The 15,946-nt window shown below is 45.9% G+C and overlaps 1 protein-coding gene across 1 annotated transcript in view; it reads left to right on the top strand.

Annotated features, from left to right (window-relative positions):
- LOC145337165 (uncharacterized) overlaps nucleotides 1-2,495 on the top strand; it is a 276,871-nt gene extending 274,376 nt beyond the window's left edge. The window contains 2 exon segments of the mRNA XM_080181955.1: nucleotides 96-228; nucleotides 2,385-2,495. Of these exon segments, the coding sequence (XP_080038081.1) occupies nucleotides 96-228; nucleotides 2,385-2,495 (244 nt within the window).
- The last annotated feature ends 13,451 nt before the right edge of the window (nucleotides 2,496-15,946 follow it).

The following is a 15,946-nucleotide window of genomic DNA, read 5'->3' as shown; positions in this document are numbered from 1 at the left end:
AATCCTGAGGTTACTGCAATCCTGGGATCTGCCAGGTAGATTTGCCTTTTTAAAAACTGTTTATTTACTAAACACCCTTTTTCTTGTTTTTCGAGTTCCCCTTTTAAAAATGGAGCCAACACTGCCAGCCGTTTGTGCAAGGCTGCCGCATTATATTCCTTTCGGTGTGTGGCAAAGGAAATGAACAGACAAGATTTACTAGATCTATCAACTAGTCATGAAGCCAAGGTAAACAGAGATTTTCATATGTAAAAGGAAATGTCCTTGCAGGGGCTCTTTATATTTAAATATTTAAACAGCAAGCGAGTACTAAGTAAAGTCTATGTTTAAATGAAGGAATTAAAATAGGTTTAGTGAAGGAATCTCATGGAACCCACCTGTCACAATGCAAAACCATCATCATTGGCTGAAATTTTATTTTTGACGTGCAACTGTTTGGACTGTAAAATCTTTGACCAAATTTTTAGTGGGTCATCTCGAACACCTTTATAACTGATTTGTAAAATGCTTCTTGGCCTATTGACTCCATAAAATGACTGGCTTGTACCATTACATTGCTGTATTTCCCACAGCAATCTAAGTAATACTGAGAATGCTTACATTAGTGCACTAATACTTTATTTACGTCCTCCATTTCCCCACAGCCAGATCTTTGCTTGTTTTCAGATCCATTTATTCTTTTGTAAAGCATGGATCTGCTTTCTTTCTTGCTGAAAAATAGTGTTGAAATTAAATTTGCATTGATCATTACTTGAATTTCCAATGTCTGTACAGTCTGCCAGTGATGTAAAGATCTCAGAAACTTTTGTGGCAGCAACGGAAATAAAGCAAAAGAATTGCAGCCATCAGGGAGTTCCTACAAGGAAAATAGTTTTCATTCGGTCGACAGAATTTTGAGTTGATTTCTTATTGTCACATGTATTGGTATACAGTGAAAAGTATTGTTTCTTGCACATTATACAGACAAACCATACCATTCATAGAGAGGGAAAGAAGAGAATGTAGAATATAGTGTTAAATCATAACTAGAATGTAGAGAAAGATCAACTTAATGCAAGGTAAGTCCATTCAAAAATTTGATGGCAGCAGGGAGGAAACTATTCTTGAGTCGGTTGGTATGTGATCTCAGACTTTTGTATCTTTCTTCCGATGGAAGAAGGTGGAAGAGAGAATGTCCGGGGTGCTTGGGGTCCTTAATTATACCGGCTGCTTTTGCTGAGGCAGTGGGAAGTGTAGACATTCAATGGATGGGAGGCTGGTTTGTGTGGTGGATTGGGCTATATTCATGATCTTTTGTAGTTTCTTGCAGTCTTGGGCAGAGCAGGGGCCATACCGAGCTGTGATACAACCAGAAAGAATGCTTTCTATGGCGTATCTGTAAAAGTTGGTGAGGGTCATAGCTGACAAGTCAAATTTCCTTAGTCTTCCGAGAAAGTAGAGGCATTGGTGTGCTTTCTTAACTCTAGTGTCTTGAGTTAAAAATGTTGACTGGAATTCTCCAATGTGGAGATGCCGGTGTTGGACTGGGGTAAACACAAAGAAGTCTCACAACACCACGTTAAAGTCCAATAGGTTTATTTGGCAGCAAAAGTCGCTAGCTTTTGGAGCGCTGCCCATAGGACTTCTTACTGGAATTCTCTGGCCATTTGGCCAGCAGGATTCTCTGGTCCTGTTCCCCCCCCGTGGGAAACGCCATTGACAGCAGTGGGACCAGAGAATCCTGCCACCAGTGAATGGTGCACCATCTCCTGTCACCAAGAATCACGTGGCTGAGAAGCAGAGTCCTGCCCGTTGTTAATTTCACATCAGTTTTATTTAAAGCTTCGCTTAAGCTTTAAAAATCTATGAACATAGTTGTGATGACACAGATGTTGCAAGAGGCGCCAGAAACCTTGCAGGATGTGGTTTTCTGAGACTTTTAGCCAGAAATAACAGTGATCCTACTGAAAATGACGACTAGGTGGTGTTGAATGTCCGTGACATTTATTTACAGGTGCAGAGAGGCTGGGTGCATTGGCACCTGTAAACGATAGCTGTGCACCGCTGGCCTACACAATCATCCATTCAGGTTTGTACTCTGGGAGTAATAAATTAAACTCGAACAACTACACATCCACTTTTGTTTCACTGGTTCTGAAGAGACATCTTGCCATTGTAAACAGGATGGTCAGCAGCAGGGGGACTGCTTTCAGGTGTTAAGGCCTCAAAAACCTTGAGAACCTGTTCTTTGAAATAATCTTGCTGCGGCTAGCAGAAGAATCTTTATCAGAGTGCTGATCTTGTTATTGCTTATCTGATTTGGTGACTAAAGATTACAGGAAGTTATCTACACATTTCTTTATTTTCAAAGTGACCTCTAATGATTGTCTCTATAACCATTTTAGATGAATGCCAAGAGCTATCAAGAAGCCAAGGGAATCCTGAATTATCATTTCATTTCCACTGGAGCAGGGCCATGGCCACAGAAACGACTTGTTGACAACTTCAGCAAATGAGTCTCACTGCAACGCAAAAGTAATATTTCACTGATTTTTTTTTGACTCTTGAATACCCCATGGTAGGCTACTGCAGAAAATACAGATGCGTGGGATTGAGGGTGATTTAGCAGTTTGGATCAGGAATTGGCTAGCTGATAGAAGACAGAGGGTGGTGGTTGATGGGAAATATTCAACCTGGAGTTCAGTTACAGGCGGTGTGCCTCAGGGATCTGTTTTGGGGCCACTGCTGTTTGTCATTTTTATAAATGACCTGGATGAGGGTGTAGAAGGATGGGTTAGTAAATTTGCTGACGACACCAAAGTTGGAGGAGTTGTAGACAGTGAGGATGGATGTTACAGTTTGCAGAGGGACATAGATAAGCTGCAGAGGTGGGCTGAGAGGTGGCAAATGGAGTTTAATACGGAAAAGTGTGAGGTGATTCACTTTGGTAAGACTAACAGGAGTACAGAATATAGGGCTAACGGAAGGACTCTTAGTAGTGTCGATGAGCAGAGAGATCTCGGGGTACATGTGCATAGCTCCCTGAAAGTTGGCACCCAGGTTGATAAGGTTGTTAAGAAGGCGTACGGTGTGTTAGCTTTTATTGGTAGAGGGATTGAATTTCAGAGCCATGAGGTCATGTTACAACTGTACAAAACTCTGGTGCGGCTGCACTTGGAGTATTGCGTACAGTTCTGGTCACCGCATTATAAGAAAAATATGGAGGCATTGGAAAGGGTGCAGAGGAGGTTTACCAGGATGTTGCCTGGTATGGTGGGAAGGTCTTATGAGGAAAGGCTGAGGGACTTGAGGTTATTTTCATTGGAGAGAAGAAGGTTACGAGGTGACCTGATTGAGGCATACAAGATGATCAGAGGGTTGGATAGGGTGGACAGTGAGAGCCTTTTTCCTCGGATGGTGATGGCTAACACAAGGAGACATAGCTTTAAATTAAGGGGTGGTAATTATAGGACGGATGTCAGAGGTAGGTTCTTTACTCAGAGGGTAGTGAGGGCGTGGAATGCCCTGCCTGCAGCAGTTGTGGACTCGCCAACTTTAAGGGCGTTCGAATGGTCAGTGGATAGGCATATGAACATAAGAAATAGGAGCAGGAGTAGGCCATCTAGCCCTTCGAGCCTGCCCCGCCATTCAATAAGATCATGGCTGATCTGTTGTGGCTCAGTTCCACTTTCCCGCCCTCTCCCCATAACCCTTAATCCCCTCTCTTATCAAGAACCCATCAACCCGCTTCTTAAAAATATTTAGCGAGGCAGCCTCCACCACTTCAACGGGCAGAGAATTCCAGAGATTCACCACCCTTTGAGTGAAGAAGTTCCTCCTCAACTCCGTTCTAAACCGCCTCCCCTTTATCTTGAGGCTGTGCCCCCTAGTCCTACTGTCTTTTTTGAGCGGGAAGAGTCTCTCCACCTCTATCCTATCCATCCCATTCATCATCTTATACGTCTCAATGAGATCTCCCCTCATTCTTCTAAACTCTAACGAGTACAAGCCTAGTTTATTCAGCCTCTCCTCATAGCTCAATCCCCTCAACTCCGGTATCAGCCTAGTAAACCTCCTCTGCACTCCCTCCAGGGCCAAAATATCCTTGCGCAGGTGCGGCGCCCAAAACTGCACACAGTACTCCAACTGCGGCCTCACCAATGCCCTATACAGCTGCAGCAAGACCTCCCTACTTTTATATTCAATCCCCCTCGCTATGAAGGCCAGCATCCCATTCGCCTTCCTGACCACCTGCTGCACCTGCAAGCTGGGTTTTTGCGACTCATGCACAAGGACCCCGAGGTCCCTCTGCACCGTCGCCTGCTGCAGTTTTTTGCCACGTAAGTAATAGTCCTTCCTACCATTCTTCCTACCAAAGTGGACCACCTCACACTTGCCAACATTAAATTCCATTTGCCATTTCCTGGCTTTACAGAGACGTGGCTGCAAGGTGACAGGGACTGGGAGATGAATGTACAGGGCTATCAAGTGTTTAGGAAGGATAGGCAGGAGGAAAGAGGGGGTGGCGTAGCTCTGCTGATTAAGGATAGTATCAAGGTGGTAGCAAGGGATGATATCGGAGCCAAAGAGCAGAACGTGGAATCGTTGTGGGTGGAGATTAGGAACAGCAAAGGGAGGAAGACGCTGGTGGGTGTCGTCTACAGGCCCCCGAATAATGATCTGGAGGTGGGGCGGGCTGTTAACACGCAAATAAGTGCGGCGTGCAGGAATGGGACGGCAGTAGTTATGGGAGATTTCAATCTGCATATTGATTGGTCGACCCATGTTGGACGAGGTGGGCTCGAGGAGGAGTTCTTGGAATGCTGCCGGGATAGTTTCCTTGAACAGCGTGTGTTGGAGCCGACGAGGGAGCGAGCTATCTTGGATTTGGTGGTATGTAATGAGGCGGGTAGAATTAGGGACCTTGCGGTGAAGGATCCTCTTGGGGAGAGTGACCATTGTATGGTGGAGTTTCTGGTGCAGATGGAGGAGGAGAAAGTGGGTTCCCGGACACGCGTCCTTTGTTTGAACAGAGGGGAGTACGGTAGGATGAGAGAAGAATTGGCGAATGTGGACTGGGGGAGCGCGTTGGAAGGTAGGTCTGCTGAGGAGCAGTGGAGGATCTTTAAGGAGATCTTTCTTGGTGCTCAGCAGAAATTTATTCCGATGGTTAAAAAGGACAGTAGGAAGAGAGGTAATAAGCTGTGGATAACGAAGGAGGTGAAGGAAAGTGTTAAATTAAAAGCGGAGGAATTTAGAGTAGCTAAGAGTAGTGGGCGAGAAGAGGATTGGGAAAGGTTTAAATGTCAACAAAGATTGACAAAGAAGTTGATTAAGGAGGGTAGGAGAAGCTATGAGGCTGGGCTAGCGCTTAATATAAAAAAGGATAGCAAGAGTTTTTATAAATATATAAAAAGGAAGAGGCTGGCTAGGGTGAATGTTGGTCCTTTAGAGGATGAGAAAGGGGAGCTAGTGGTAGGGGATGGGGATATGGCGAAGGTCTTGAATAACTTTTTTGTTTCTGTCTTCACGGAGGAGGACGTGAATAATTTGCCGGGTGTTAGCGATGGAAAGGTGGTAGGAATGGAGGGTCTTAATGACATTACTGTTACTAGAGAGGTGGTGCTCGACAGACTGGAGGGGCTGATTGTGGACAAGTCCCCAGGACCGGATGGAATGCATCCGAGGGTTCTGAAAGAAATGGCGGAGGTGATAGTGGATGCCTTGGTGGTTATTTTCCAGACGTCGCTGGATTCCGGGGAAGTGCCGGAAGATTGGAAAACGGCTAATGTTACGCCGTTGTTTAAGAAGGGTGCCAGGCAAAAGGCGGGGAATTATAGGCCGGTTAGTTTAACGTCTATGGTAGGTAAAATGTTAGAATCCATCATTAAGCAGGAAATTGCGAGGCATCTTGAAGGGAATTGCTTGATAGGGCGGACGCAACACGGTTTCATTAAAGGGAAGTCGTGTCTGACAAATTTACTGGAGTTCTATGAGGATGTGTCTAGGGCAGTGGATAGAGGAGAGCCGGTGGATGTGGTCTTTCTGGATTTTCAGAAGGCGTTTGACAAGGTACCTCACAAGAGGTTATTGCAGAAGGTCAGGGGACATGGAGTTGGGGGTAGGGTGTTAGCGTGGATAGAGGATTGGTTGTCAAATAGGAGGCAGAGAGTGGGGGTCAATGGGTGCTATTCGGATTGGCGGATGGTGACTAGTGGGGTGCCCCAGGGGTCGGTGCTGGGGCCTCAGCTATTTACCATTTATATAGATGATCTGGAGGAGGGAACCGAGTGCAGGGTGTCGAAATTTGCTGATGACACCAAGATTGGGGGAACGGCAAATTGTGCGGAGGGTGTGGAGAGTCTGCAGAAGGATCTAGATAGGCTGGGCGAATGGGCCAGGAAATGGCAAATGGAATTTAATGTTGGCAAGTGTGAGGTGGTCCACTTTGGTAGGAAGAATGGTAGGAAGGACTATTACTTACGTGGCGAAAAACTGCAGCAGGCGACGGTGCAGAGGGACCTCGGGGTCCTTGTGCATGAATCGCAAAAACCCAGCTTGCAGGTGCAGCAGGTGGTCAGGAAGGCGAATGGGATGCTGGCCTTCATAGCGAGGGGGATTGAATATAAAAGTAGGGAGGTCTTGCTGCAGCTGTATAGGGCATTGGTGAGGCCGCAGCTGGAGTACTGTGTGCAGTTTTGGGCGCCGCACCTGCGCAAGGATATTTTGGCCCTGGAGGGAGTGCAGAGGAGGTTTACTAGGCTGATACCGGAGTTGAGGGGATTGAGCTATGAGGAGAGGCTGAATAAACTAGGCTTGTACTCGTTAGAGTTTAGAAGAATGAGGGGAGATCTCATTGAGACGTATAAGATGATGAATGGGATGGATAGGATAGAGGTGGAGAGACTCTTCCCGCTCAAAAAAGACAGTAGGACTAGGGGGCACAGCCTCAAGATAAAGGGGAGGCGGTTTAGAACGGAGTTGAGGAGGAACTTCTTCACTCAAAGGGTGGTGAATCTCTGGAATTCTCTGCCCGTTGAAGTGGTGGAGGCTGCCTCGCTAAATATTTTTAAGAAGCGGGTTGATGGGTTTTTGATAAGAGAAGGGATTAAGGGTTATGGGGAGAGGGCGGGAAAGTGGAACTGAGCCACGACAGATCAGCCATGATCTTATTGAATGGCGGGGCAGGCTCGAAGGGCTAGATGGCCTACTCCTGCTCCTATTTCTTATGTTCTTATGTTCATTCGCCCAGCCTATCTAGATCCTTCTGCAGACTCTCCACACCCTCCGCACAATTTGCCTTTCCCCCAATCTTGGTGTCATCAGCAAATTTCGACACCCTGCACTCGGTTCCCTCTTCCAGATCATCTATATAAATGGTAAATAGCTGAGGCCCCAGCACCGACCCCTGGGGCACCCCACTAGTCACCAACCGCCAATCCGAATAGCACCCATTGACCCCCACTCTCTGCCTCCTATTTGACAACCAATCCTCTATCCACGCTAACACCCTACCCCCAACTCCATGTCCCCTGACCTTCTGCAATAACCTCTTGTGAGGTACCTTGTCAAACGCCTTCTGAAAATCCAGAAAGACCACATCCACCGGCTCTCCTCTATCCACTGCCCTAGACACATCCTCATAGAACTCCAGTAAATTTGTCAGACACGACTTCCCTTTAATGATAACATTGGAATAGTTTAGGTTAGAGGGTCATTAGATTGGTTCCACTGGTCGGACCAACATCGAGGGCCGAAGGGCCTGTACTGCGCTGGAATGTTCTATGTTCTAGAGGTAATTTTCCTTTTGCTTGTAAAAGCATGTTTGTTTGAAATTATTGTCAAGTATGTTTTTTTGTTCTAAAGGACATCCAGACAAGGTGCTTTCTGATGTAATGTTGGGGTCCAATTTCATAGAATCATAGAAACCCTACAGTGCTGCAAGAGACCATTTGGCCCATCAAGTCTGCACTGACCACAATCCCACTCAGGCCCTACCCCTTTATCCTTACACATTACCCACTAACCCCTCTAACCTACATATCTCAAGCCACTAAGGGGCAATTTTTAGCATGGCCAATCAACCTAACCCGCACATTTTTGGACTGTGGGAGGAAACCGGAGCACCTGGAGGAAACCCATGCAGACACAGGGAGAATGTGCAAACACCACACAGTCAGTGACCCGAGCTGGGAATCGAACCTGGAGCTGTGAAGCAGCAGTGCTAACCACTGTGCTACCGTGCCCCAATTTCAGGCCTGTTACAGAATGAATAAAATCAGTGTTGTACTTCATTCAAATAAAAAATATTGCAATATAGTCCACACATTGTACTAGAACGAGTATTGTTTAATATGGGAAGTTAATGCTGTTTTTTCACACCTTCCTTCAGCACATTAGTTTAAATCTGAACAAGAATATCAGCTGCTCTCCTGAGTGAGGATATTAGTCCAATCTCTGAAGTGAAGCCCACTACTCTGTCCTAGCAAGAACAGGAATAGAGCACTTAGACCGTATGATATTGAATGAAATCATGAATTAACTATACATGCTCACCTTTTGCCCCATATTCCTTCATACCTTGGGTTATGAAAATCTTATTAATCTTGCATTTAAAATTAAACGTTCGCACAATATCACCTACGCTCTGCAGCAGAGAATGCCAAACTTTTACCACCTTGGTGTGTACATGTGCTTCCTAACTTCAACCCGAAGCAGCTACCTTAAGATTTAAGGTCATGTTCTCTGGTCTTGTAAACGGAAGAGGAAGGGCTACAACTCCCTCAGCATTCTCTTCATTAATGACCACAACAAGAGCTTCCTCCATTCCTTGCTTTCCTGACAGCTGTCTCCAGACTCCTTCATTCTCCACTAGCCCAGGCTGCCCCAGGTCCTCACTCCATTCCTAGGGGGCAAGGGATAATCCTTGAAGAGATAGCTCCTCACCTATCTGGGAGCCCCAGACAAGGCTCAGAGGCAATACAACCAATGCTACGTACACAGTCAGACAATCATTGAGCGGGCATTGTGTTTTGGAATATGCAGTTCTGATAACTTGGACCAGTCAGATGATGCACTCCGATACTCACTTGAAAAAGTTTTGGTCGATTTTGAGGACAATGATGCTCTGGAAGAAGACAGCTCCTCAGGACAGGAGCAGAAGGTAAAAGCGGAGGAGGAAGTGGAGATGGAGTGAGAAAAAGCTGAGTGGTGCCCGTTTTGCGTGATGAGGTTGTTTCCTGCCACCCCTCAGGAAGGTGGCCCACCTCCTCTCCCTCACAGACTTCATTATTAGACCTAGATCATCATTGATGAAGCAAGGAGCTGCCCTGCCCCAGTGGCCAGGCCTCCAACTCCCCTGGAATCTAAATGAGTGCCACCTTCATCCAATCTGTTCTCAGACCCCTGACCCCTGAAATTAATGTTTCCCCACATAAAAACCTTAGGCCACAATCTCAGTCGCCCAAAAACAGGCTCGAATTTCTTCTATTTTTCAGGCTCATTTGGCACTTAGAATTTTTTTAGTTCTCTGGTCTGATGTCCTTTGTTTTAATCACCAGAAGTGTGTTTCTGACCCAAAAATAGACCTGTTTCCCACCTTTATAATGAAATTTCAAAATTTGCCCTCAATTCCATGAACTTCAATTGTAATGAATAGTCTCCTGTGGTGGACATTATCTTCTGGAAGTTTCTATGAATAATGTCAATTGGCATTCTCTGATCCAATGTTTTCATCGCCCCTTCAAAATATTCAGTCAGGTTCATCAACCGTGACCTTCCATTTTTCTGAGCAGGTGAGTGTTTTTCATGGGCCAGAACTTCCTGTCTGTTCGCACAGGCGCCATCTTCTGGTCCCACCAACAGTGCACCCCCTGCCATGGCTTCACGGTGACTCACTATGAAACACTGGGTAGAGTGCGCAGTCAATCCAGCTCAGAGTTTTCAGTCCCTTTATCTTGTTTATAGATTCTAGGGACCGATTTTTCTGGTACTGATTGGATCCAAATGTAGGCTGGACCAGAAAAAAAAGGCAGTCAGAAAATGTCAGTCAAGCAGAGTACCCGAGACCTCTGCTTCAACCATTGGTCATTCTCAGAAGGGCAGAGTGAGTACTGGCCCTAGAACCTGCCCACCACAATTAACAAGGCAAATGACAACATCATGGATTCATTGAGAGCCTGTCCCAGGAACGTTTTGTTATTTCCGTGGAGATGGCTGGACCTTAGTGGCTGTTAAGTTTTTTTCATTGATGGAATGTGGGTATCGCTGGCTAAGCCAGCATTTATTATCTTATTTGTGAACTTCTTGAACCACCACAGACCTTCTGGTGTACGCACACCCAGAATGCCATTAGGAAGGGAGTTCCAGGATTGTGATCCAGTGACAGTGAAGGAACAGTGATACGTTTCCAAGTCAGGTCAGTGCAAGACTTGGAGAGGACCTTCCAGGTGGTGGTGGTGTGTCTGCTGCCCTTGTCCCTCTGAGTGATAGAGGTCACGGGTTTGGAAGGAGCCTTGGTGAGTTGCTGCAGTGCATCTTGTAAATGATGCTACTGCCACTGTGCATTGGTGGTGGGGGGAGTTAATGTTTAAAGCAGGTTTTACACCAGCTGCATGGAGAAATAAACTATGAATCAGCAGTGCGAAGAATTGAAATGGTAAATAAAATAGTTTTGCTTGCTTTAGAGTATGTTTCACATTATTGAATGGGTAGCCTAGAATGATAACTATGTCTAAATGTTTAATATTTTCCCATTGCTTTTATTCATTCAGTCTAGACATATGTTGCAATAGCAGTTCTGAAGTCTGTTTGTTTCTTGGGGAATTTTATGGTCTCTTGGCTGCAAGTTTGATGAACAATTCAAGAGAATAGAGTTTGAGTTCTGCTTAAAAAAGTGGATGATGGGTGAGGGTGTAAAGGGAAGGGTGATTGGCATTAAAAGTGGTCAGAAGGTTTAACACAAATAGGTGAGAGGGCCAAATGTTTTTGGGAAAGGACAGGGACCTTTTAATCCGCTCACTCAGGACTGCCACCTTGGGCTGAGTCCAATCTCCTGGCTACTTAGGGCCAGAACCCTGGAAAGTTCCATTTACTGGCAGTATCAAGATGGAGGCAGAATCACAAAGCAGAATTAGTCCCGTCTGGCGATTCCCAGCTATGATACTAAAATTTCCTGACAAATGTTTCCTGCACTTTCGTGGTTTCTCTATTTCATCTTTCTTAAATGACAGTGACCTAACGGAACAATTTCAGCATTGAGGAAATTTGAAATCATAGGGCATTTTCTCCCTTTTAAAACATTATGAAAACTGTCAGTTTCTGGTGATAAGTCACTCATTAGTGACATTCTTTTATTATGTTTAATTTGCTTACCGTCCTTGATTCAATATTTCTTAGCTTGCCCATTTGCCACCTACCTTCTCCCCTTTTTGCAGCACGGTGGCACTGCTGCCTCACAGCGCCAGGGATCTGAGGTCAGTTCCCAGCTTGGGTCACTGTCTATCTGGATTCTGTATGTTCTCCCTGTTTCTGGGTGGGTTTCTTTTGGGTCCTCTGGTGTCCTCCCACAGTTAGGTGCATTGGCCATGCTAAATTCTCCCTCAGTGTACCCGACTGGGTGCCGGAGTGCGGCAACTAGGAATTTTCACAGTAACCTAACTGCAGTGTTAAATCTAAGCCTTATGTTTATTACTAATAAATAAAACTAAAACAAAACTCTTCCATCTGTTACCTTTTGCTGTTTTTCTCCCCCCCCTTTGTCAGTGTGCTTTTGTTTTGTTTACATTCTTGCATGTCTTTTCTTTGGTTTGCTAGAACTCTTAACATGGGTGGCATGGTAGCACAGTGGGTTAGCACTGCTGCTTCACAGCTCCAGGGTCCTGGGCTCGATTCCCGGCTCGGGTCACTGTCTGTGTGGAGTTTGCACATTCTCCTCGTGTCTGTGTGGGTTTCCTCCGGGTGCTCCAGTTTCCTCCCACAGTCCGAAGATGTGCGGGTTAGGTTGATTGGCCATGATAAAATTGCCCCTTAGTGTCCTAAGATGCTTAGGTTAGAGGGATTAGCGGGTAATAATATGTAGGAATATGGCGGTAGGGTCTGGATAGTCGGTGCAGACTCGATGGGCCGAAGGGTCTCTTTCTGTACTGTAGGGTTCCATGATTCTTTCTTCAATGAAACAAAGTACATGACACGTGCCATAACTCACAAACACAGTGTTAGCTCTCTGTGTTGATGCCCTGTGTCTGCAGACCAGGCAGCAGCTAGGTGCTAACTGCATTTCCAAGGTGACTGTAACTACACATCAACCTTTTGCACTTCCTCCCTATCAATCAGAAGGCCCTGAAAGCTTCTGCCCTGTAATATCATAATTAACGAAGCAGATCAAGTAGCTGGGTTTTATGAATGAGCCATGAAATCTAAAATGAGCCGTGAAGTTTAAAAGTGGAGGCAGTGCTGTGTAATTACTAGTATAGGACAAGGCTGGGTATTTCTGCAGCGAGTAACTTGGCCTCCTGCTTCCCTGAAGCCTCTCCACCACCCGCAAGTCAATAGGTGATGAACAGCCTCCGAATTGCCTGGATGGATGCAGCTGTAATGATGCTGAACACCAGCAGAGCAAAGCAGGCTCTCTGAGGTTTACCAGGATGTTGCCTGGTATGGAGGGAAGGTCCTATGAGGAGAGACTGAGGGATTTGGGGTTGTTTTCGCTAGAAAGAAGGCAGCTAAGAGGGGATCTTATTGAAACATATAAGATGATTAGAGGTTTAGATAGGGTGGATAGTGATAGCCTTTTTCCTCGGATGGAGAAAGCTAGCACGAGGGGGCATGGCTTTAAATTAAGGGGGGGTAGTTATAGGACGGATGTCAGGGGTAGGTTCTTTACCCAGAGGGTGGTGAGGGATTGGAATGCCCTGCCTGCTGCAGTTGTAAATGCGCCTAGTTTGGGGGCGTTTAAGAGATCTGTGGATAGGTTTATGGATGGAAAGGGATTGGTTTAGGTTAGAGGGTCATTGTTTTTTTTTAACTGGTCGGCACAACATCGTGGGCCGAAGGGCCTGTTCTGCGCTGTAATGTTCTATGTTCTATGTTCTATGAGTCACAAATCGTACACATGGGAGGCTGCAGAATGCAGTGCAGTAACTCTCCAAGACTTCAGCAACACCTCTGGGCACTTAGAGAGCAAAGTAGGCGCATAAAAACAGTGCTTTTATTACCCGTAAAAACATGGAGTTTTTCTCCTTCAAATCACGTGCCCCCGACTCTGTCATATACTTTCACCATAGAATCCCTCAAGCTAGAGAGGCCATTCAGCCCAATCCCATCCAGACTCTATTCCTGTAACGCCACACATTTGATTAAATTAGAACCCGACAGTGCAGAAAGAGGCCCTTCGTGTCTGCACCGAACACAATCCCACCCAGGCCCTACCCCCATATACACTAATCTCTCTAACCTACGCATCCCCAAACACTAAGGGACAACTTCTTAGCATGGCCAATCAACCTAACCCGCACATCTTTGGACTGTGGGAGGAAACCCACGCAGACACAAGGAGAATGTGCAAACTCCACACAGACAGTGACCCGAGCCGGGAATCGAACCCAGGTCCCTGGAGCTATGAAGCAACAGGGCTAACCACTGTGCTATTCCTCCTGACACATGGCCAATCCACCTAGCCCATCTTTGGACTGTGGGAGGAAAACCATGCAGTCACAGAGGGAAAGTGCCCCAAGGCCGAAATTGAACCTGGGTCGTTGGCGCTCTGAGGCAGTAGTGCTAACCACTGCCACTCATTGTTGGGTCAAAATGCTGGAACACCCCACCCAAAACTGCTGGGAACACTTTGATCCTGCAACAGTTCAAAAGGACCACTACCACCTTCTCAAGGCTAACCAGGGATAGGCAGTAAGTGCCAATCACTGTCTGAGACGGCAGTTATTAAAAAATAATGTGCGTGTTGTGTCCAAGTTGCTTGTTTTGCATCGTTTCTGGTTAGAGCATTTGAAACAATCACATACATCTATTTTTCTAATTACAATGACTTAGCTGTACCCTCCTAATATTCATATTTTTTCTTGAATGCCACAGAACATTCTAATAGCAAAAAAAGCAAGTAATATTTTGATACAACAGTTCAACAGAAATTTGTTAAAAATAGTCTGCTCACTCCAAGCACAAGTTCAAGACTGAGCCATATCTAAAGTGTACAGCAAGCAATATGAAACCACAGACCCATTGGAACAACTCATGATTTATTCAGTAATTAAGGATGAACTATTTATTATTCATTGAAGGGGGCAGAACAGATGCTGAGTGCATTCTAATGGAAGGTTTTTCTACCACGATTTGTAAGGGTTGCATCAGACTCAGTTTATAAATGCTATTTATCATTGTGGCCAGCTGAATATGTAACTCCTCCAGTAGGCATATACAGAGTCAGAGATGAATACGCCCATTCTCAGTAGGAAGGAGCTCCAAAGATAGGCTGAGTTCAGCTGAGCTGAGGGAAAAGGGGAGCAGCTGGACACCTGTCCACAGGTCAGTAAGAGCTCTGACAAGTATGTGATCAAACCTGGCTACCTTACTCTGCGCAAAGAAACATCTCAAATTAATAGTTATAACTTGATGTACCGGTCATCTTCAGAGTCATGTGATGATCAAGATGATCAGAGGATTAGATAGAGTGGACAGTGTGAACCATTTTCCTCGGATGGAGATGGCTAGCACGGGGGGACATAGCTTTAAATTGAGGTGTGATAGATATACAAAAGAACAACCCGGCACGGGAAACAGGCCCTTCGGCCCAACGAGCCCGCGCTGCCATCTTAACAAAGCATTTTCCTACACCTACCCTGCCCCGGGTGTATGTGAATGGTACCCCTATTGTAGCCAGGTTCAGGGGAGAATAGTGTAGGGACAATTTGTTACACCAATCAGCCTAATAGCACATCTTTGGGGTGTGGGAGGAAACCGGAGCACCCGGAGGAAACCCACGCAACCACAGGGAGAATGCGCAAACTCCCACAGACACCGGCCCAAATCCATGTATCTGCACAGCTAGCAGTGATAGTCACTGAGCTGTTGTGGTGCCCATCTGCTGGTCCAGGTTTAAGCACACACAACGACACAAAGTACTAGGCCACTCTCGAAACATCCAAGAGCAGCCCACGCACGACCCACCGTGTGCGTGCCCCTCGTTCGACAACAAGGTGGACGGACACCTGTGGGACAGATGTCAAGAGGTAGGTTCTTTAATCAGAGAGTAGTAAGAGCATGGAATGCTCTTCCTGCAATAGTAGTGGACTCGTCAACATTAAAGGCATTTAAAGGGTCATTGGATAAAATATGGGTGATATTGGAATAGTGTAGGTTGGATGGGCTTTAGATGTGTGTCACAGGTCGGAGCAACATCGAGGGCTGAAGGGTCTGTACTGTGCTGTAATGTTACAAAGAACAAAGAACACCACAACACAGGAAACAAGCCCGTGCTGCCCATTTTAACACTCCATGAGTGCCTTATTCAAGTCTTTCATTGCTCGTCAATGTTTTTGTCTACCTCTAGTGGAACTCCACAATAAAGGGGGTGAAAATTTCGGGAATTATATGTGTGCCAGATTAAGGGAGATCCAATTTAGGGACAATTTATTGATGCCAATCAGCCTAAAAAGCACGTTTTTGGGGTGTGGGAGGAAACTGGAGCACCCAGAGAAAACCCACGCAAGCACAGGGAGAATGTGCAAACTCCCACAGACATTGATCCAAGCCGGAGATCCAACCCGGGTCCCTGTAACTGTACAGCAAACAGTGACAGTCACCGAGCTGATGTGTTGCCCGTCAATTAGTCCAGTTTAAGCGTACACCTACAACATGAAGCATTGGGCAACTCTCGAAGCAACATCCATGAGCAGCCCTTGCACGACCCACTGTGTGTATGCCCCTTATTGGCCAACAAGGTGGACCGAATAAC

The sequence above is a fragment of the Carcharhinus amblyrhynchos genome, unplaced genomic scaffold, assembly GCF_965287045.1.
Source record: "Carcharhinus amblyrhynchos unplaced genomic scaffold, sCarAmb.v2.hapA scaffold_44, whole genome shotgun sequence".
Taxonomy (NCBI): Eukaryota; Metazoa; Chordata; class Chondrichthyes; order Carcharhiniformes; family Carcharhinidae; genus Carcharhinus; species Carcharhinus amblyrhynchos.
Note: the sequence above shows the minus strand (reverse complement) of the source record. Positions and strands in the feature narration are given on the sequence as shown.